Here is a 23007-nt window from a genome sequence, read left to right as displayed (position 1 = left end):
TTGGAAAAAATATCATGAAAAAAAAAACTTCTTCAGCTATTAGAATGGGGTAAACATAATCGAAGTTCAATTAAATGGCCTTTCTAGTTTTACCAGTGCAGGTGGGCAAGCAAGGGCTCAGCCAGGAGGGATGAGATTTGCGCCTCCAAAGCCTTGCGATCTAACAGCCTGGCCACGGGACATTCGCCGATACGAATATTCGCGCGGTGCGAACGGCGAAGCGTCTAGCGACTAAAATAAGCGCATAGAAATGTACCTAACAAGCCACGCGCACCGGCGACCGGCGAAGCGACCGGCGAAATGTACCGAGCGAATCGCGCGATGCGGCGGGCGAGCAAAACAAATGCATGAATACGGACGGCGCGAGCCACGGAGTCGAGCGGTAGTCGCGGCGAATAGTACAGTGATTAAATGAGTTTAGTTGTTTTCGCCGCGAAAAATTAACGCCGAAATTTTTATATTTTTTATTTATTTTTTATTTTATATTTTTAAAGTCGTCGTGGCCTAACGGACGTCCGGTGCAATCGTGTTGTTCGCGATGCACCGGTGTTCGAATATCAGGCGGGTACCAATTTTTGTAATGAAATACGTACTCGACAAATGTTCACGATTGATTTCCACGGTGAAGGAATAACATCGTGTAATAAAAATGAAATCCTCAAAATTATAATTTGCGTAATTACTGGTGGTAAGACCTCTTGTGAGTCCACACGGGTGGGTACTACCACCCTGCCTATTTCTGCCGTGAAGTAGTAATGCGTTTCGGTTTGAAGGGTGAGGCAGCCATTATAACTATACTTGAGACCTTAGAACTTATATCTCAAGGTGGGTGGCGCATTTACGTTGTGGATGTCTATGGGCTCCAGTAACCACTTAACACAAGGTGGGCTGTGAGCTCGTCCACCCATCTAAGCAATAAAAAAAAATTAGCTGAAATACTAGCTAGACCAGCTATTTGGAAGTCTAGCCACCCAAAGTATTTCTCGTACTTCTTGTGTAATTCTCCATCTATAGGTATACTCCGATTCTTATTCAAATCATGTACTTCACAATCTTTTCCAAATAATAGGTCCTGAACCAAAAAACTATTAATTTGTAAGCAATATCGAGATAATTTCGATATAGACATTTCGCTGTCGGACTTCCTTACTAGTCGCGGCGGCGAACGTGAGTACCCGTGGCCTGCAAACGGTGCTGCGCGAATGGTCGCCTCGTCCACCGCTTCGCTGTTCGCACCGCCGATCCCCGTGGCCAGGCCGTAACAACTCAAGTGCTTCGCGAATGAATCTACTATCGGATCGGAATCGCGACCCGCTGAGAAGATCCGGCGAGAAACTCAGCGGGCTGATATTTAGGTTAGGTTGCACGTCGAACTCTTTACCGAGTTCGACGAGTACGGTTACCGGGGTCCCTACTACTAGTGTTAGAGCTAAAGGCGTCTAATGCACCGGTTATTAGATCTGATGGATCCGTAAGGACGTGTTTAGCGTGTCGACGGTGTCTGGCTCCTGGGTGATCAGGATGAACTGTTCATATATGAGGCCTTCAGCGCAAAAGTGGCCTAACCCACAATTTTTTTATATTCTATATGACGTATGTTGGAATTTATTTTAAATATAATAAATATTGATGCAAAACCGGCCTATCCATAATTTCACCCATAGATAACAGATAGCTTTGTAAGCATTATTTTGTCACTTAACATTCGGAATCAACGAAGGAGGGAAATTTTTAAAACAGATAAGCGCCTTACCTTTCTAGTGCCACCAAAGCCTGACCCTCGGATAATTCTTGACCGCAACCAGCGCATTCTGAGAATAAAAGTAACATAGTAACTATGTAACAATGCCACGGACGCTATTTGACTGGTCCCAATGGTAGATCAATATTGTTCCTTGCAATTTTAATAATAATGAATCCGCAGGGCATAATTATGAATTTTCCAGCATCAGAACCCCCATAAAGTTAAGAGTTTACAGTAACCGTAATATTTTGTCATTTATTTACCTCTAGACTGACAATAGCATAGGTAAATGCCTATTCATAATAATATGTATAACAAATTAGAAACAAAACAGTTACTATCTCACCTTATGCCTTTGAGTATAGTAATTGATAGTATGCAATACATTCAAGATTTGACATCGCCTATAGATTTTCGGTTTTTTTATTTTTTTTTATTGATTAGGTGGTTGGACGAGCTCACGGCGCATGATCCATGTTATTTCTTCACCATAGAAGTCAATCGTGAACATTTGTCAAGTACGTATTTCATTACAAAAACTGGCACCAGCCAGCGGGACTCGAACTCCGATGCATCGCAAGACACGAATGCACCGCACTTCTCATCCTTTAGGCCACGACGACTTCGCTTAATACCAGTACCGCCGTAATAAGGGAGCCGTGTGCTTCTTCATTCATCTAAAGAAGAAAAATAAAAAAACGTTACCGTTCTGATCTGGCTGTCGTCGTTCAACATTATTCTGCTGTGGCTCCGGAGTGGGGGAGCTGAGGGGGGCCGGCGCCGCAGTCCTCGCGGTCTGTCGCTGTGGCACCGCCACGCAGTTCGAACAGACAACTTCTGTTCCTGTATACGTCACTTTCTCACCCGACGGGAACGCTCTCCTGTGATTTCAAACGAATAAAACTTACCATAGGAACCATAATCATTTTATATATAATGGTGGCAGGACCTCTTGAGAGTCCGCGCGGGTAGGTACCACCACCCTGCCTATTTCTGCCGTGAAGCAGTAATGCGTTTCGGTTTGAATGGTGGGGCAGCCGCTGTAACTATACCTGAGACCTTAGAACTTATGTCTTAAGGTGGGTGGCGCATTTACGTTGTAGATGTCTATGGGCTCCAGTAACCACTTAACACCAGGTGGGCCGTGAGCACGTCCACCCATCTAAGCAATAAAAAAATAAAAAAACGAGTGACAATCATACAAATCTTCTTACTTTAATACCACGATGTCGAATCGACGCAGTATTCATTTTCCATAAAGGCCTATCATACGTCATCTCTGCACGCCTCCTCTCCTATAACCTCTTTCGTAGAGTCCATACAAGTCTATTTAGGACGCCCGCTCTGCACATTACCAGTCGCACAAATATTACACAATTCGTGTGTAACATGTGTATGTACGAAAAGTTTTGTGGTTTTAAGCCAGAGAAAGGTCTAGGGAAAAGCGAGTTGAATGGATTGCTGGTGACCAGTAGACATTTCTAGCTCAAGGAAGGCAACTGCTTCTTAAGTGCAACTATAACTGGACCTAAAGCGTGACATGCTGTGAAGATTTAGCAATAAACTCAACGGGCTGAAGCTATAGGTGGATATATCACGCGAACTTTTCGGCAACTATAAACATGATTATTTAACAGGTCCTTAAAACGATTTTCATTAAACTAGTTCCCGATATTTCAACAAGACCATTTTATTCGTGATCTTAATGATCTGGCCCGGATAGGGCTGAAATAAGAGCCCATTTAATGTTTTTTTTTAATGTACTTAGCCACGAAAATTTAAAACAGTTTATAACGCTTCGACAAGTATTACGATATATTAGCAACGGTAGCTAGTCATCCATCAGAACTTAAGAGTACGTCAAATAGATCCATCAGACTCTATTTAGGGGGTCGATTGTGACTGGCCTGCGTTAAAAAAATATTCATGGTTGTAGTTTTATTACTGGTGGTAGGACCTCTTGTGAGTCCGCGCGGGTGGGTACCACCACTCTGCCTATTTCTGTCGTGAAGCAGTAATGCGTTTCGGTTTGAAGGGTGGGGCAGCCGTTGTAACTATACTTGAGACCTTAGAACTTGTATCTCAAGGTGGGTGGCGCATTTACTTTGTGGATGTCTATGGGCTCCAGTAACCACTTAACATCAGGTGGGCTGTGAGCTCGTCCACCCATTTAAGCAATAAAAAAAAAAAAAAGTTCACGAGCAAAACATGGTTTAAATGTGAACGGACAGCACTAACTTGCATCTCGCACAAGTGAAGCATTTCTGATGATACGTATTCCCGAGGGCGGAGACCACCTCTCCTTCTACATACTGGTTGCAGGCTGCGCATCGTGTGCCAAACGCGCGTTGGTAATCCTGCGCAAAACAAAAAACATTAACATGTCAATGTAACATTAATTTATCACGCTAACAGTTTATAAGTCGTTCGACGTGTTTAAGTTGACGTGGGTTTAGATGTGTTCAAATGTGTATAATGAATAAATCCCTCCAAATATATATCGAAGTCTCAAATTTGTTATCGTTAACAGCAGTCCAAAGATTGCTTCATGGCAGTAATAGACCAGATGGTGATAATTATCCGCACGGACTCTAATTACGACAACTATAGCCGTCGTAATTAGAGGTATTATGAGTTGAGATATTTTGCTTACATATATATATGTAAGCAAAATGAAAAGAACATTTTTTTTCGTTGCCTAAACTGGCCAAGACGAGCTCACGGCCCATCTGATCTTAAATGCTTACTAGACCCATGCCCATAGACATCTAAAATGTAAATGCTACCATCCACCTCGAGACATGAGTTCTAAGGTCACAGTTGTAACAATACAACGGCTGCCCCACCCTTCAAACCGAAACGCATTACTGCTTCACGGCAGAAATAGGCAGGGCGGTGTTACCTACCCGTGTGGACTCACAAGAGGTCCTACCACCAGTCGAATCGAAAAGAACTTAAATGGTATTCTCAAGAAACACAGACCATAATTCATTCACATGTGTTAATGCATGCGTTATGTAAAAATCACCTATCGCTTTCTAGTATACATAGTTACAATATTAACATTTGATATGCACAATCCACTTCACGCTTGCATGATGTCTGCTTACGTTATCATTTTATTGCAATATCGTATCGCTAATACACAGTAGGTAGGTACTATTATTCGGTGCCTACACTTTTGCGTTTCATGATAAATTAGCAATAATCACGGTTGACTTGAACAAGTTCGACCATGCACTGGAATTTATTTTAAAACGTTTATGAAGAACAAGTCGGCTATTAGCTAAGCGACTACGCAATGTTTGTTCGTGTCAAGACCACTCGTGAAAACGTTACGTATTTAGGACTTTGCAACCATACTCTTCACTCGTGTGCTTATTGCGAGTTTTTTTTAAAGTTCTCGATAGCGTAAAATTTAACTCAAATTCATATGCAGTTGGTGGTAGGACCACTTGTGAGTCCGCGCGGGTAGGTACCACCGCCCTGCCTATTTCTGCCGTGAAGCAGTAATGCGTTTCGGTTTGAAGGGTGGGGCAGCCGTTGTAACTATATTGAGACGTTAGAACTTGTATTTCAAGGTGGGTGGCGCGTAGATGTCTATGGGTTCCAGTAACCACTTAACACATTAACTAAGCACATAGGTAAAGAACAAGACGTGAACAACATCTACCAATCATATGTTTGATAATATTCAGTTCATTCAATGATGCTGCCTCATCTACCTATATAGATTAAACTAATAATGAGTCTATTATAATTTCTAAAATTTAAGTTCTTTCAATTATATTTTGTCAAACTAATAATCATCCAAGAGTATCTTACGCTCTACTCTCTCTACTTAACAACAGTTTGACTAAGAAATCAAAAGGCAAATGTCATGCTATTTTCTAATTTGATTTCCTTACCTACTGTTATTCTAACAAGCCTATCTAAGGCCTGATTCTCAAAGCACTCATATCAAAGATGCGGCTTATTGTGAAATGGCAAGCTAAATTAGACTTTAACAAGTTTATCGACCTAGGTCATGATCGGTTTGATATAGACGAAGTTGAAGAAAAAGACTTAGAGCTCAAAACGGTTTGACTCACGAATGTGCATCAACTAACCTGCGGGCAGTAGTAGTGTCCGTCCTTGCAGAAGAAGCCCCCTTTGGCGAGAGAGGCTGAACAAGTGCGGCACGTGAAGCAGGCGGTGTGGAAGTACTTGTCCGACACGCGAAGCACCTCACCGCTGCACTTGCCGCCGCAAGATGCGCACACCACTTTGCCTGTAAAAATAAAAAAAACACTGAATTTTAACCAATTAAAACTTAATGTTACCGCCGTCAACATATATATGATGACAGGCAAGTTATATTCCATAAACTTTGTTTGAAGAGAGAGTTTGAAAAAGCTAATTAAGTCAGATCAGCCAGGAATGGTTTTTAAAGAGAATTTTTGTTTCTGCGTGGCTAATCATCTATACTAATATTATAAAGAGGAAAGATTTGTTTGTTTGTTTGTATTGAATAGGCTCCGAAATTACTGAACCGATTTGAAAAATTCTTTCACTGTTTGGAAGCTACACTATTCCCGAGTGACATAGGTTATAATCCTTTTTGAAAAAAATTAGGGGTCCTTACTAAAACTCCAATTATGTAACCTAAGGTGTAAAAAAATTACCTAAAATATTCTTTACATCGCGTGCCCTGCGAAAACTATTGATGATAGAATAAAAAAAAGTACTACGACTTTGTAGAACACATTATTATTTACAAAAAGTGTCGCGACTGCATATGTCTAACTATTATAGTTATGCCACAATAAGTGTTCTTTATTTAAAAAAAAAAAATCAAATAAAAATCGAATATCGTTGAAATTTTTGTTAAAGACCCGAACGGAGCCAGAGCGGGCCGCTAGTTATTTTACATAATACCATTCATATTCTGCGGTCCAGAGCTAGAATTAAATCCTATGTTATATGCAGCAAAAACATAGTTGCACATTCTATTTCAACGACAACATTCAATCCCCAAATGTCAAATATTTTTAAGTAAAACTAGAGGTCCAGGAGTAGTCGAAATTCGACTATAATTAATTGGAATTGTAAGTTTGTACACTATTATGATTGTATTTTATACTTCTATAATCACAAATTTCGCCAAGACTACACTATAAAAAATATTAACAAAGGCAAACAATATTTAATCTATTCTCAATTTGACAACAGACGCCAAGAACAAAAGTTAGACAATAAATAGTATGATTGCGTGTGTGCGTCAAATACATGGTATGTAGTGTATGTAAGGTTTTCTTTATTGATTTAATGTATCTTTTATGCATTATTTTAAAAAAATATTAGCATTGTGCACTTCTTCTCTATATTCTCTATAAGTGTGGAAAATTTCATACTCCTCCGTCCGTGCGATTTTCGTAAAAAGTGCTTCGAAGAATCTACTACCGGATCGGAAACGTGACCCACTGAGAAGATTCGAAGTCGTCGTGGCCTAACGGATAAGACGTCCAGTGCATTCATGTTGAGCGATGCACCGGTGTTCGAATCTCAGGCGGGTACCAATTTTTCTAATGAAATACGTACTCAACAAATGTTCACGATTGATTTCCACGGTGAAGGAATGACATCGTGTAACAAAAATGAAACCCGCAAAATTATAATTTGCGTAATTACTGGTGGTAGGACCTCTTGAGTCCGCGCGGGTGGGTACCACCAGCCTGCCTATTTCTGCCGTGAAGCAGTAATGCGTTTCGGTTTGAAGGGTGGGGCAGCCGTTGTAACTATACTTGAGACCTTAGAACTTATATCTCAAGGTGGCGCATTTACGTTGTGGATGTCTATGGGCTCCAGTAACCACTTAACACCAGGTTGGCTGTGAGCTCGTCCACCTATGTAATCAATAAAAAAAAAAAACCGGCGAGATACTCAATGGGCTGTCTCTATGAGTTAATTTACTCGTCGAGCCCTTCGTCGAAAACAATATTCTCATAGCATTACGATCACTCCATCCAAGAACGATGACTAAGCTCAACGTATAACTTCGGGCAACACCGAACACTCTCGGCGTGTTCCCTAATAGCGGAGGCAATAAAAAACGATTGTAATAAATTAGAATTAATCGGGGGTCAATTGGTGCGACCCACGGCTTTTAAGATCACAATGAAGATATCGCGTACATCGAGGTGCAATGCTAATTAAAATATTAGTGAATAAGAAGTAGATATTTTGACCTATGAATCGACGAAAGACGTTTTTGCTTGCAGCTAAATATTGCTCGTATTTGGAAACAAGCGGTCTGAAATTAGGGTGTCGCTTAGAATAGCACCATCACATTTGTTCGTTCTAAGGGTTCAACCCAGAATAAGGAAATCATTACTAATGCTAAAGCGTCTTGGTTCGTACTAATTAACACTGGTAGTGACGACTTATTTCGGTCACGTAGCGCTATTGTAATCCATAGACACAGCCCACTGAGTTTCTCGTCGGTTCTTCTCAGTGGGTTTCTGCGAAGCACGGCTCTTGTTAGGGCCAGTGTTAGCAACAACTTCGGTTTAAGCCCTGAGAGCTCACCTACACGCTAGGGTAAAGCTGATTATACCCACCCTCTCAAGGTTATCAGCATAGTTAAGAAAAAAAAGCGCTATTGCCGAAGTCAAACCTGAATGAAGTGCGAGTCTTTTTTTTTATTGTTTAGATGGGTGGACGAGCTCACAGCCCACCTGGTGTTAAGTGTTTACTGGAGCCCACAGACATCTACTACATAAATGCACCCACCTTGAGATATAACTTCTGAGGTCTCAAGTACAGTTACAAGGGCTGCCCCACCCTTCAAACCGAAACGCAATTACTGCTTCATGGCAGAAATAAGCAGGTTGATGATAACTACCCGCACGGACTCATAAAAGGTCGTACCACCAGTAAAAAGTCGTCGAGTCCGTTATACTTTCGATTTCAAGTAGCAAATACGATTTTATTTAGATAGGCGTCGATAAAGATTTTTATTGTAACAACGCAAAACTGTAACCTAATAAATAAAAACCTGCAGTTTTAATAATTAACCAGTTCGAAGAGTAATGTATGAAACGATAATAGATTAAGGAGGTATGCCCAGCAATTTTTTTATTTATTGCTTAGATGGGTGGACGAAGTCACAGCCCACCTGGTGTTAAGTGGTTACTGGAGCCCATAGACATCTACAACGTAAATGCGCCACCCACCTTGAGATATAAGTTCTAACGTCTCAAGTATAGTTACAATTTGCACAATCGCCTCACGTAAAGTGGGTCACGACATCGGAACGTACATCCCACAGCGCCGAAACGATACGCGTATAAAGTCACCCACGCGCCTAATGCACTGACACCATTCGTTTACTAGACGGGACGAAGGCATTGTATTACATGCAAGCTATTCCGGAATATCCATTCATAGAAATGGATAGAAATCGACAAATTTTTTAATACAATATTGAAAGAATTATGAAGAAAAATAATTAATAATAAATAATCGTTTAGTATTTTATTTCATTTCATATAAAAAATTAAAATATGTAGTTAAAAAAAAAAAAAATCACTTTAAGGTTGGAATATTATTGTATTGTCGGCCATTCTTCCTGTTGCTGTTTGTTGTTGTAGTCTAAAGGTACCCCACTGGTACGTAGGACCCTCACAACCTATCTCCACTTGACCTTGTCTTGCGCTTTCTCCTTGACATCACTCCAGGTCACGTCGGCAGTCCTCATCTCACTCTCCACGGTGCGTCGCCAAGTGTGTACAGGGCGACCAGATCTTCTCCTGCCAAGCGGTTGCCACGCAAACGCGATTGATGCTGCGTTGACTGCGCTGCGCCGTAGTGTCCTACCCAACGAAACTGCCGATGGGCAATGTCTGGCTATTCTTTATACGGGTGCACATTTTCAAGTAAATCAGAGTAATCTTAAAATTGATCAAAATTACGTTGAAAGATCCCGTTAATAGATAGATACAGTATGGGTAAGTCACTCATGGTGTTTAAACTACACCCATAATATGAACACCGCCGCCGTTTTGGAGACATGATTGAACTCCCGATCCCGTTGGGACTGTGGTTATTCTACCTATCAAGCTAAAACATTAGTAAAAGGTCTCTCAATGTACCACCTTCTTTCGTGGACATCACAGTGTGGAGTTAGAACAACGCCCCTAGCGGCAAACGAACGGGAGCTGTTCCAAGTCCATACAAATTAAAAAACAAGTTTAAAAATTCGCACTAAGTACACAGAGCAATTTTGTAGTGGTCCGAGCTCGAACAATGCTATAATTGCCTATTTTCAACAATATATTCAACTAATGTCTGACTGTCTTGTTGTAGGCCACTAGCTGGCAGGAGCTAACAAAAAAACTCAAATTACCATGATCGCCACAAACTGGAAACTTCGAAAAAAAAAAAAAAAAATTCATTACTTTAGTTTCCATAAAATTGCACAACGAATCCAGCATACACTCAATTAATCTACACAATAAAGACAAGGTCAAAATGACAATAAGAACATCTGCAAATACAATTAATTCATGTTGGTACGTTTTTTGTTATGAAACTAACGAGTACATGTTATGCTTGCAAAGGGAATTGAACAATAACCGTACAATATATCTCCGGGGACCAGACTTTGTGCCACGCGTTTGTTAGTGCATTCCGTCCGTCCAAGGATAACGAAGGGGAGATGAATGTAAATATGCAAAGTATTTATTTACTTCGCTTTTAATTGCACAGACAAGTGAACGAGCTCACGGTACAGCTTGTTTTTTTTTATTTTATTTTTTTATTGCCGAGATGTGTGGACGAGCTCGCAGCCCACCTGGTGTTAAGTGGTTACTGGAAACCATAGACATCTACAACGTAAATGCGCCACCCACCTTGAGATATAAGTTCTAAGGTCTCAGCATAGTTACAACGGCTGCCCCACCCTTCAAACCGAAACTGCATTACTGCTTCACGACAGAAATAGGCGGGGCGGTGGTACCTACCCGTGCGGACTCACAAGAGGTCCTACCACCAGTAATTACGCAAATTATAATTTTGCGGGTTTGATTTTTATTACACGATGTTATTGCTTCACCGTGGAAGTCAATCGTGAACAATTGTTAAGTAAGTATTTCATCAGAAAAATTGGTACCCGCCTGCGGGATTCGAACACCGTTGCATCGCTATATAAAAATGCACCGGACGTCTTATCCTTTAGGTCACGACGACTTCAAAAAGTCTACAAAAGTTTGTATGAAGTGGCTACGTGACGTCACGACCTGAATGGCGAAACCACGGAATAGATAAATAAGGTATTATTATTATTAGGCTTATTTATCTATTCCGTGGGCGAAACCTCCCTTGAAACATGAAGTCAAAATCTCAATTGTATAGTTAAACCGCAGAGCCTTCGAACCGCGCCAAATGACTGCTTCCACGAATGAATTATTGTGTCGGTCGAACCTACGCGTGCTGGCTTACAATACCACCGGTGAAATTACGTAATAGTTGCCAAGTAAATAAGGCATTGCTTCGATCTGAATGACGGAATTCCCACAAACCAAATGTGACTGAGACTTTGCAAATTCAACCTAATATGTTATAGGTGAAGCAACATATTAGAAATATATACCTACATGTCGGAGTATCAGTGGAAATAACTTTGATTTATTAGATCGGGAACGTTAGGTTAATTACCTGGGTGGATCCCGGGATGGTGCTGCGATCGCAATAGATTATCTAGTTATTGACTCGTTTATTAGATATTGATGCATGACCAGTGTCAGTTAATCTGTGAATGACATGTGCCATTTAAAAAGTTAGTCTATGGCAGTGTGCTGGCTAGACAGTCATTTGAAAAGAAGTCAATCTATTTTGAGGCACCATTGTGATCGCACGCATCACTGAAATCACCGCGTTTGTGGTCTGTAATTATTTAATTCTGTGTTTATTTCGAGTTTAACCTACAAATCTGGAGGATCTGGAGGATCGCCAGCTGATCAGTGACCGACAGTACGGTTTCCGTCACGGTCGCTCAGCTGGCGATCTTCTTGTATACCTTACTCACAGATGGGCTGAAGCCTTGGAGAGCAAGGGCGAGGCTCTTGCTGTGAGCCTTGATATCGATAATCCGATTCTCACGGATCGCTTGGAGCCTCTGGGTCTGCGGAGGGACTTCGGTTCCCTCTGTATTTTGTACCGCATGTTCCATGGGGAGTGCACTGAGGAATTGTTCGAGATGATACCAACGTCTCGTTTTTACCATCGCACCGCCCGCCACCGGAGTAGAGTTCATCCATACTACCTGGAATCACTGCGGTCATCCACAGTGCGTTTCCAGAGGTCTTTTTTGCCACGTACCATCCGGCTATAGAATGAGCTCCCTCCACGGTGTTTCCCGAGCGCTATGACATGTCCTTCTTCAAACGAGGCTTGTGGAGAGTATTAAGCAGTAGGCAGCGGCTTGGCTCTGCTCCTGGCATTGCTGAAGTCCATGGGCGACGGTAACCACTTACCATCAGGTGGGCCGTACGCTCGCCTGTCTACAAAGGCAATAAAAAAAAAAAAGTGTGTGTGTCCGCTCCGACGCACGACTGGAGTTTACTGGATATAAAAAATTAAACGAAACAATACGAGAAATAGTTCTATATTACGACAACACGATACACTACAGATTATTAACAAATTAACGAGACACAAAACAAACGACTAACAAATATATGAAAATACAATAATGAGAGAAACGCGCGATCAGTACGAGGCTTTGTGGCGGACTGCCGGCGCAGCAGCCCGGCGCGCATTTCGTGTGACATGCGCATAACGCATTTCGTGTGACATGCTAGTACGATTTTGGTCCCCATAATTTTCATACCCCGGGCCTATATATGTAAATCGATTCTAAAGGAGTAAACTCCAAAAAAGTGTGTGTGTCCGCTCCGACGCACGACTGGAGTTTACTGGATATAAAAAATTAAACGAAACAATACGAGAAATAGTTCTATATTACGACAACACGATACACTACAGATTATTAACAAATTAACGAGACACAAAACAAACGACTAACAAATATATGAAAATACAATAATGAGAGAAACGCGCGATCAGTACGAGGCTTTGTGGCGGACTGCCGGCGCATGTACTAGCATGTCACACGAAATGCGCATAACGCATTTCGTGTGACATGCTAGTACGATTTTGGTCCCCATAATTTTCATACCCCGGGCCTATATATGTAAATCGATTCTAAAGGAGTAAACTCCAAAAAAAATTTACTGACCACGAGGACACGTTTGATGATCGGGAGGAGCTCAACCCGACGTACATAAATATATTACCGCCATACATCTAATTTGTATTGTCTATTCGAATCAAATACGCACATAGTACAAAGCAGCATAAATGCTATTACAAAACAAAGATACAATAATAATTTTATTCCGCTTGTAAATCTGAAATGTTTGGATGCTTCACGGATATAAATATTTACACGTAAAACAGATTTTTAATATCAAATAGTTTCAGAAATAGTATCCGTCCATTATAACAAGGCACGTGTAAAATTGGTGCGAATAGCGTTCATAAAAAAACGATTCGATGCTCTATAAGCAGGATGCAGTAGCGAAACATGACGTGAATCACGTAGTTTTTGCCACGTGTTTACGTAACAAAGCTTCAAGTCTTGTAGCGTATTAACAAAACAAGCGTGGAATCAAGATTTTCGGCTTTTTCTTTTCTTTTATTTTTGGTACGAAGTTCCTTATGGGACGATGCGGAGGGGTACCCTAACCGAGAAAAAACGTCCGTAACGTAAGATTTTTATTAGTAATGCACAAAGTGTACGACTTAACTATGTAATTACGTACAAGTTAGTCATGCACACAGTAATTGTAATAGCATACAAAAAATAACATATTTTTTTTATCATTAATTGACCACGATCTCAGAGCGTTCGTTTGCGCAATACACTAACTCTTATGCAAACAACCGTGAATGAAGTGTACCACAATAAGTTCGCACGTTACCGAATGACCGTGGGTTGTTGCGAAACCTCCAGTTTTATTTTCTTTATACCTTGAATAGAATTTAAAATTAATATTTTTATAATAAGGAACTTCGTTCCTATCCGGTGTCCCACGACACCACACATCTTCTTTATTTTAGACGAGCACACGACCCAACTGTTGTTAAGTGATCACCGGAGTGCATGGACATCAACAACGTAAATGCCATTTATCCTCTTTGAGACATTTAGATTGGTTTAGACGCAAAAAATTATACGTGCTCCTTCATATATTACCGTAATACTTGTAAAAATTTTTTATGTATGTAAATTATTCCGGCATCGCGCGTAACTATCGACAAAGTCAGGCCGTCCTATTTAGCGTTACTTTGTTGCCTCTAAGGACGGTTTAAGCCTCGTTTAAACAATGACATTTGAATGTCGACTTCCTCGAAGGATGAATTCATTTCACATGTAATAAATTGTCGCAAGAGAAAAATTATAAACATCTTTCAAGGTTAAATCTGCCAACGACGGAAAGAAGATTTCCGTTAGCTTCACTTATTGTATCAAAAATTAATACGAAATAAAATATTTCCCTAACATATTGTAATTCTATTAATATTGAAACATTATTTCAATTATCAAGGAAAAATTATCTAAATTCAAGCGAAACTACAGTCTGAATAAGCGTAACAGTGAAATTTGATTTATTTAATTCTTAGAAGTGTATTTTGCTTGTTTTGTTATAGGTATCTTACTATATAGGTATCCATTGGCGACTGTAACCATTTAGCATCAGGTGTGCCGTATGCTCGTCTGCCTACAAGGGCAATAAAAAAAAGGAAAAATGCATTTATCGAACGTTTGAAAAGTCGGACGAATTCATTTCAGTTTTAACAGATCCTTACGTCTGTCGCGGTGATACTTTAATTAACACATAAGTGAATAAGAAGACTCATCATCCACGTTATAAATCGCTTAGAAAAGGCATAATATATGAAGTGTTTCTGGATAAAGCTAAAGTATTAGGAGATTATACTTTTCGAAAGAGTTCGACGTGCAACCTAGCCTAATCATCAGCCCGCTGAGTTTCTCGCCGAATCTTCTCAGCGGGTCACGATTCCGATCCAATAGTAGATTCATTCGCGAAGCAGCTGCCTTGAGTTGTTAGGTCTCCTTTGGAGGCGCTCGGGTAGTTGTTAGCAAATCCCACCCCTCCTGGCTGAGCCTTTGCTCGCCCACCTGTCCTGGTGAAACTGGAAAGGCCTCAGGGCCACCAGTAGTCTCAACCATAAAAAAAAGATATACTTTGAAACGGGTCACAACGAACGATAAACTTTAATATGCATAGGAAACAAACAATACCCTTTTACCGTTATTTAAATGACAAGTAGTAAAATTGTTTATGAGCTAACATACTACGTACTGCTTGTAATTTCGACCTTACGTTACAAGTTACAAGTCAATCGACAAATGTTCATGATAACATTGAGTTACAAAACCAGTTTCAAGAACTATCAAAGCACTTTTAAATGCGTTTAAGTTTGGCTTGCCCATCTTATTGTGCACTTTTGTTTCTGTTTAAAACACAAAACCTAATCTAGATAAAATTACCTTAATGACATTAGTCTATCAGACTTTTGATTAGTTGATATTAGTACGTATCTCCGGCTTGCAGTCACTTCTAATGTCCCTTTTGTCTCTACATACGAGTATTAGCAATATCCTCAACTCTTACTTATATAACTCGATTATTTCCCAATTTATTTACAAATCTGCGCTGCCGTAGCCAAGGTTTCCCGTATTCTCACGTCATTACGGATCCTCCCGATCCATTAGCGGTGCTTTTAGGTACCACAAGCACCGGTCACCGTCCTCGCCGAACCCGTCGCTTGCGACGAAGGGCTCGACGAGCGAATTAACCCATCGAAACAGCCCACTGAGTTTCTCGCCGGATCTTCTCAGTGGGTCGCGTTTCCGATCCGGTGGTAGATTCTGCGAAGCACTGCTCTTGCTAGGGCCAGTGTTAGCAACACTCCGGTTTGAGCCCCGTGAGCTCACTTACACGTTAGGGCGAATCTGAAATAGCCTCTCAAGACTATCAACATAGGTAGGATGACAAACAAAAAAAAACCGCATTTTTTCTTCAGCTTCTTAAAAATCAAATAATATAAGTGATTAAGGGACAGTTCGAACATTTGGGAGTCCATTTCAATAATCATCGAATCTTTCAAATTACTATTCATTTATGGTATCAATTTCAACAAAACATATTATTATAATACGATCCAAATGATCTGTTACGTACACGTTTTTATTTGGATTGTTAAATTATCTTCCACGAATAATAACTACTAAATACGTATCATTATTTTTACCTACTTTAATAACTTTGTTTTTGCTGCCATTCTTATCGTATTTATGTAAGTCAGCCATAATAACAGCCAAGTTTTTGTGTTTCGCTGCTTGTAAAAATAAAATATATTCAATGTTGACACGGCAATGATAAAATAATGAGAAATATCGTTTTGTTTACAATTTTTCAACTATAGTCAGCGAAGTTCATCGACTTAGATCCATTAATAGACAACAATGGTATATATATATAATGTACATTCCTAAATGACTACTGAATTGAAATATTAAATTGTTAAAAAAATCAACTGCTAATAGATAATGATTCAATGAATGAAATAAACTGATGATAGAATAAACTAATAAATTTTCGTTTTATTTTTTATTGCTTAGATGGGAGGACGAGCTCACAGTCCACCTGGTGTTAAGTGGTTACTGGAGCCCATAGACATCTACAACGTAAATGCGCCACGCACCTTGAGATATAAGTTCTAAGGTCTCAGGATAGTTACAACGGCTGCCCCACCCTTCAAACTGAAACCATTACTGCTTCACGGCAGAAATAAAATAGGCAGGGTGGTGGTACCTACTCGTGCGGACTCACAAGAGGTTCTACCACCAGTAAAAATTTTCCCATGTCCCAAAGTGGGGCGCCACTCACGTTATACCACTTAAGGGATCCGGTAGCCGCTTAACACCAGCCGAGCTGTGTCTATCTACTCCAATGAGACATTAGATTAAAATAGTCTGTCCAAATGTGACGTACAATCGACAAGCGCTCAGGCATTCTGTGTTATGATAATGATCGCGACAAAATTGTTTAGAATTCTTGTATTATTAGTACAATAGCCGGTTGAATCGATCAAAGATCGTCATACCGCAGACAATTAATTGTAAACAAAAAACAATAAATAGGATTATTAAAATTACAATACTACCAAATTATTAGTTTTATTGGTCTAGACAGACACAGAGGACTTCGTGACGTGGTACCTGATGATAAGCAGTTACCATAGAACGGTAAGTACCCCACTCTTCTTATGGCACGAGTACGAAATCTCAATTGTATTATAACTCCTCCTAAATACCCTCATATTTAGGTAAGCTTCAGATTTTTTTTTGGCGAGATGGTTGAACAAAATCAACACCCACTACTGGAGTTAACAGTTCATAAAATAACTAACAGGTGCTTCCTGGTATACTTTATTACGTAGCACGCGATATCCTTAATCTGAATTAGTTATTCTCCTCAGGCGCCTTATCTATATTGCAATATATTACAAAAACGGAAAGCCCCCAAGTACATCAAGCGTATGGTATTCCACGCAGCTCTGGCTCCGTTCCAAATGATCCCTTTCTATATTTAGACGTCTGAAACTCGGATTCCACAGTTTTAACTATACCGGGACGTGCTATGTCGTTTACTTATGGACCCGTGTCGGATCCAGTCATAAAACTCAAGTATGACATCCAATAGTGTTCATCTCAATGGATACTCATCATTCATTTTGTTTACAGAACGATTAAGTGAGGTCGTTAAGAGTTATGACCCACTTTACGATCTTTTATCTAAACATCTCGGAATTCTTAAGGCGTAATGTGACTTTAAATGGAATTAATATGATGATTGACATATAAATGACTTATTGTCACATTTATGATATCTTTGTTTTTTCAACAATCTAAGGATTTTCTCTATTTCATTAGTTAAATATTGTATTGTTAGAAACGAAAACAGTTATGGTTTAATGGGTTTTTTTTTTCTTATATTGGTGGACGAGCTCACAGCCCACCTGGTGTTAAGTGGTTACTGGAGCCCATAGACATCCACAACGTAAATGCGCCACCCACTTGAGATACAAGTTCTAAGGTCTCAAGTATAGTTACGACGGCTGCCCCACCCTTCAAACCGAAACGCATTACTGCTTCACGGCAGAAATAGGCAGGGTGGTGGTACCCACCCGCGCGGACTCACAAGAGGTCTTACCACCAGTAAAATCGTAATACATCGTACTGTGAACATTAAACTAAAATCACCCAGAGGAACATGTTATGATACCATTCCGTGTTATTCAAATAAATAGTAGACTCAACAAAAACAATACTATATAATATAATAGTATATGTGTTCACATTTTGAGCGCCGATATTCGATGTTTGTCACAAACCTGTTATCGCTTTTCTGAAGGAATCCCCCTTTGTGATACGCTAAAATCTCGACTTACCATGATAGAGAAAGGCAGACCATTCTCGATAATTATCTATTACTAGCTGACCCGGCAGACTTCGTAGTACCTCAATCGATAAATAAAAGATCTAAACTTTTGTATGAAAATAAATTTAAATACAAACAAAAAGAATCCGTCCGACGCGACGGGAGGACACATCAAAGGAAAAACAAAATTGTTATTTTTATTTAATTCCGAGCATTTTCATATTTATCTACCTTTTAAACCTTCTCTGGACTTCCACAAATAATTCAAGACCAAAATTAGCCAAATCGGCCGCTCTCGAGTTTTAGCGAGACTAACGAACAGCAAAAAATTTTTATATATAAAAGATAAGACAAACAAATAAATAAAGTTCAGTGCAAAATTTGGTACACGCAAAAAATCAGCTCATGTTACACGAACCAGCGATGGATTGAATTAAACAGACAGTAATTAGATCAGACGAGAACGCACACATGCATGAACATGCGCACGAGCTTAGATAACCAACGCCATATGGAACTCGCGTACCTTGTCTCCGTTGTACCATATATAGTTGCCGCAATCTGTTCTGTATTTATCAGGCTAAGTTTAGCTTCTTCTTGTCGATATCCCAATATATAGGGTATATAGAATATGAAGAATTTAATAAATTTCATCAAAACTTTTTGGTATACTTATAACTTTATTGTTTAAGGTAGGTACTGCTTCGAAATTATTCCTGTTAAGACTTTTTCAAATTTGTTTACTTCCAACTTTAGACCAAATTCAACATCACGCATCCTGCGTTTACTTAAAATTAGTGACAATTTCATCATGTAAGTATATTTGAGACCTTAGAACTTATATCTCAAGGTGGGTGGCCACTGGGTGGCGCATTTACGTTGTAGATGTCTATGGGCTTCAGTAACCACTTAACACCAGGTGGGCTGTGAGCTCGTCCACCCATCTAAGCAATAAAAAAAAGCCAACTGAGTTTCTGGATCTCCTCAGTGGGTCGCGCTTCCGATCCGGTGGTAGATTCTGCGAAGCACTGCTCTTGCTAGGGCTAGTGTTAGCAACACTCCGGTTTGAGCCTGGTGAGCTCACTTACACGTCAAGGAGAAGCTGAAATAGCCTCTCAAGGCTATCAGCATGGGTAGGGGAAAAAAGTAACAATTTCATATTTAAGCTACTACGAGTAGACGAGGCTCTGTCAAGTACCATTCGAGATCAATTTACCCTTGTTCCACTTATTGAACGAACGTCTGACATCATTTGCATAGAGGTGCTAGACACATCCCACACCCAATTCACCTCATTTGCTCACCGGTGAATAAACTCATACAAATGTTACAACGCTTACGTCACTATCCCCTCGACAACTTCATTTTTATGGAGTTGTTTTCTCCAAATTAAACACAGAGACATAGAGACATTCGTATCGTTACAGAAAATAATAATGGAGAATAATAAAATAAAAAAACAATATTGTAAACAAATATAATGAAATAAACGATGTGCCTAGACAATTATCGCGGTTAAATTTAAAGCCAATAAAAACGTAACAACGGGAAGTGAAGCATTAAATTTGATATGAATGAATAAAAAAATGTCGATAAATAAATAATAATAAATAAATAATAAATAAATGGACGACTGTGGGCTGTTGATGATGATGATGAATAAAAAAAAAGCTATAAATATTTCTTCTTCTGTGCATGAAATATTGCAGGATGATTTTATCATTGACAATCTTGTAACGACCAGTTGTAGATCTGATAAGCATTTTGAGTAATGTAACAACGTCTATCATTTTACATCTTTTCTAGACGATAAGCCGCATTTGGAATGTTTCTGATTTCAATTGCAGTTCCCGAAGTAACAACTGTCAGTCAAGTTATTTCAATAAAGTAATCCTTAGACTGAAAAGAATAACACTTCAAAATAGAATAATCCAATTCCGAGCTATCATTATTTTTAAATTCATAGCAACGATCTTAATTTCTTTGAGCAAAACTATATATCTGATGAAGTTTAACAACCGTCAGTCTTGGAATACTCGAGACAAGCAAAAACAAGTAGGCGAAGAGAACGAAGTCTGTCATTACGGGCTAATAGCTCATCAACCAAATAAATTACAGTGATTACTGTGTTCCGTCTTTTTTCGACATACAGTTGTTTCCTAATTTACTTCAAATTAAAAGTCAAGCTGGTTTATAAATTTTCGTATTAAAAAAAAACTCACATGTTTATTTAGTCTAAATTAATATCCGATCTACTCCAGTCAGTTTTTTATTGCCTTTGTAAGCAGACGAACACAGGGCCCACTTGATGAAAACTGGTCACCGTCGCCCATGGACTACAGCAATGCCAGGGGCAGAGCCAAGCCGCTGCCTCCCATTAAGTACTCTTCGCAAGCCTCGTTTGAAAAAGGATTTTATTTATTGCTTAGATGGGTGGACAAGCTCACAGCCCACCTGGTATTAAGTGGTTACTGGAGCCCATAGACATTCACAACGTAAATGCGCCACCCACCTTGAGAATAAGTTCTAAGGTCTCAAGTATAGTTACAACGGCTGCTCCATCCTTCAAACTGAAACACATTACTGCTTCACGGAAGACGCAGAAATAGGCAGAGTGGTGTTACCTACCTGCGCGGACTCACAAGAGGTCCTACCACCAGTAATAGTAAGTAAGGACATGTCATAGCGCTCGGGAAACACCGTGGAGGAGAATTCATTCCAAGCTAGAGGCTTAACAAGGTTTGATCAAAGCCAATAGAATTGAAACCCTACAATGCAGTTGTGAATCACAACATCTTGATTCATAACAATGCATCTCCGGTGCTCTCGGTGATGTAGAAAGCGTTATGATTGACAGCGCAATCTGTCTACTTAATTTCGCCGACAAGGAAACATGACAAACGTGCTATCGTTACGCAGTCTGTTGTCGCGTGACCCTACGATTTGACCCCAGGATTTATGTAAATTTCTCGTTTGCATACCGTAATATGTTCTCTAGAGAGACGTTTGAAGTTTATAATCGTTTCGTGGAATTTCGTTGATACAACAAAGATTTAACGTAAAAGCAAAACTGGAGTTTTTTTAATTATTAAAGACCAAGTATTATTACCACAAAGCAAACTTTTTTTGATACGAACGCTGGGTATATAAAAAGTATAGATGAAGTTTACTGGTGGTAGGTCAAGCCCGCTGAGTTTCTCGCCGAAGCTTCTCAGCGGGTCGCGATTCCGATCCAGTAGTAGATTCATTCGCGAAGCAATTGCTCTTGAGTTGATAGGTCTCCTTCGGAGGAGCTCGGGCAGTTGTTAGCAAATCCCACTCCTCCTGGCTGAGCCTTTGCTCGCCCACCTGTCCTGGTGAAACTGGAAAGGCCTTCGGGCCACCAGTAATCCTTCAATCATAAAAAAATTAAATGGTGGTAGGACCACTTATGAGTCCGCGCGGTTTAAAGAGTGGGACAGCCGTTGTAACCATACTAAGACCTTAGAACTCATATTATCTCAAGGTGGGTGGCGGCATTTACGTTGAAGATGTCTCTGGGCTCCGGTAACCACTAAACGGGCTGTGAGCTCGTCCACCCATCAATGCAATAAAAAAATGAATACAGTCGATTTGCGTTACTTCCATGACATGGTTCCATCAGATAGTGAAAGCTACAGCAGACATGATATTAATTTCACAAATAAAAGAAAGAACCGTGGGATGTTGGAACGCGTACAACAAATTTAGTTGATGGACACGTCACGACTCTTTGATGTACAGAGATTTTAAATGTCGATATTAAAATTGACACGCAGATGCGTATCTCGTTATTTGCCGCAAATATCATGAAAGAAGAGAATGAGAGATGAAAAAGAACGTGAATTATCAAGACTTGCTTCATTTCCTTTGTTTCATCAAACATAATTTAAAAAACATTGTAGTATTGAAGATATACTAAGCTAAAAAACAAACTATAAGATCAAACTAGAAATCGGTCTCAACATCATTAACAACCTATTTTGGTCCACTGTTGGACATAGGCCTTACCCAAGGCACGCCACGCGACCCATTCTTCACGTCACCATCCACTGTTCCCTATTCGTCATATATCGTCTCTCCACTTTGTTACTGATGGTCTTACTTTAAGTTGACCGGTCCGTGGTCTCCACTCCCCACCACAATGCTAATCAGTTCTTCGACAGATATGACCAGCCTATTGCCACTCCAGCCTGCTTATGCGATGTAAATCTGTATATGTAATTATTTTTTATATTATCGAAAACATGTATTTTATGTATACTTAGAAAACTCTGAAATTTCAGTAACTTTACCAACATACGTAACAGGAAGATTTTTTTACAATTGTACTTTAACTACAATTACATAATACATGCTTTCATCTACAAAATTGGTAATGTGAAGATACCTAGAGATAAATCCATTAAATTTATGTAACATCATAAAAAGTATATGGACAATAATAACAGTTAACTGCTTTAACTGCACATTAATACAATATTGAACACGAAATATCCAAATTTTACGTGCCATAACTGTGTCGAAATAGGTAGTTTGCTTCACCAGTTTCAGTACATTATTGAACATTCATCTTCCGCTTATTAATAATAACATTGTTTCAGAAAGTATTCCAGTATTACAACAAACTAGTATGCCCCTATAACAGGATGAGAATAATTTGAAACAGTC

At 39.7% G+C, this 23007-nt stretch overlaps 1 protein-coding gene across 12 annotated transcripts in view; it reads right to left on the bottom strand.

The window, feature by feature from the left end:
- Positions 1-23007, bottom strand: part of Unc-115a (actin binding LIM protein Uncoordinated 115a) — a 114999-nt gene that overhangs the window by 30115 nt on the left and 61877 nt on the right. For all 12 annotated transcript variants that reach the window (XM_089738885.1, XM_089738883.1, XM_028184761.2 and 9 more), the window contains exons 2-5: positions 5854-6014; positions 3983-4101; positions 2450-2625; positions 1754-1811 (exon numbers count right to left, since the gene is read on the bottom strand). In XM_089738885.1, the coding sequence (XP_089595011.1) occupies positions 1754-1811; positions 2450-2625; positions 3983-4101; positions 5854-6014 (514 nt within the window). The remainder of the gene's footprint in view (positions 1-1753; positions 1812-2449; positions 2626-3982; positions 4102-5853; positions 6015-23007) is intronic.

Source organism: Bombyx mandarina, chromosome 26, assembly GCF_030267445.1.
Source record: "Bombyx mandarina strain Sakado chromosome 26, ASM3026744v2".
NCBI classification, from domain to species: domain Eukaryota; kingdom Metazoa; phylum Arthropoda; class Insecta; order Lepidoptera; family Bombycidae; genus Bombyx; species Bombyx mandarina.
This window is presented reverse-complemented; position numbering and strand designations above follow the sequence as displayed.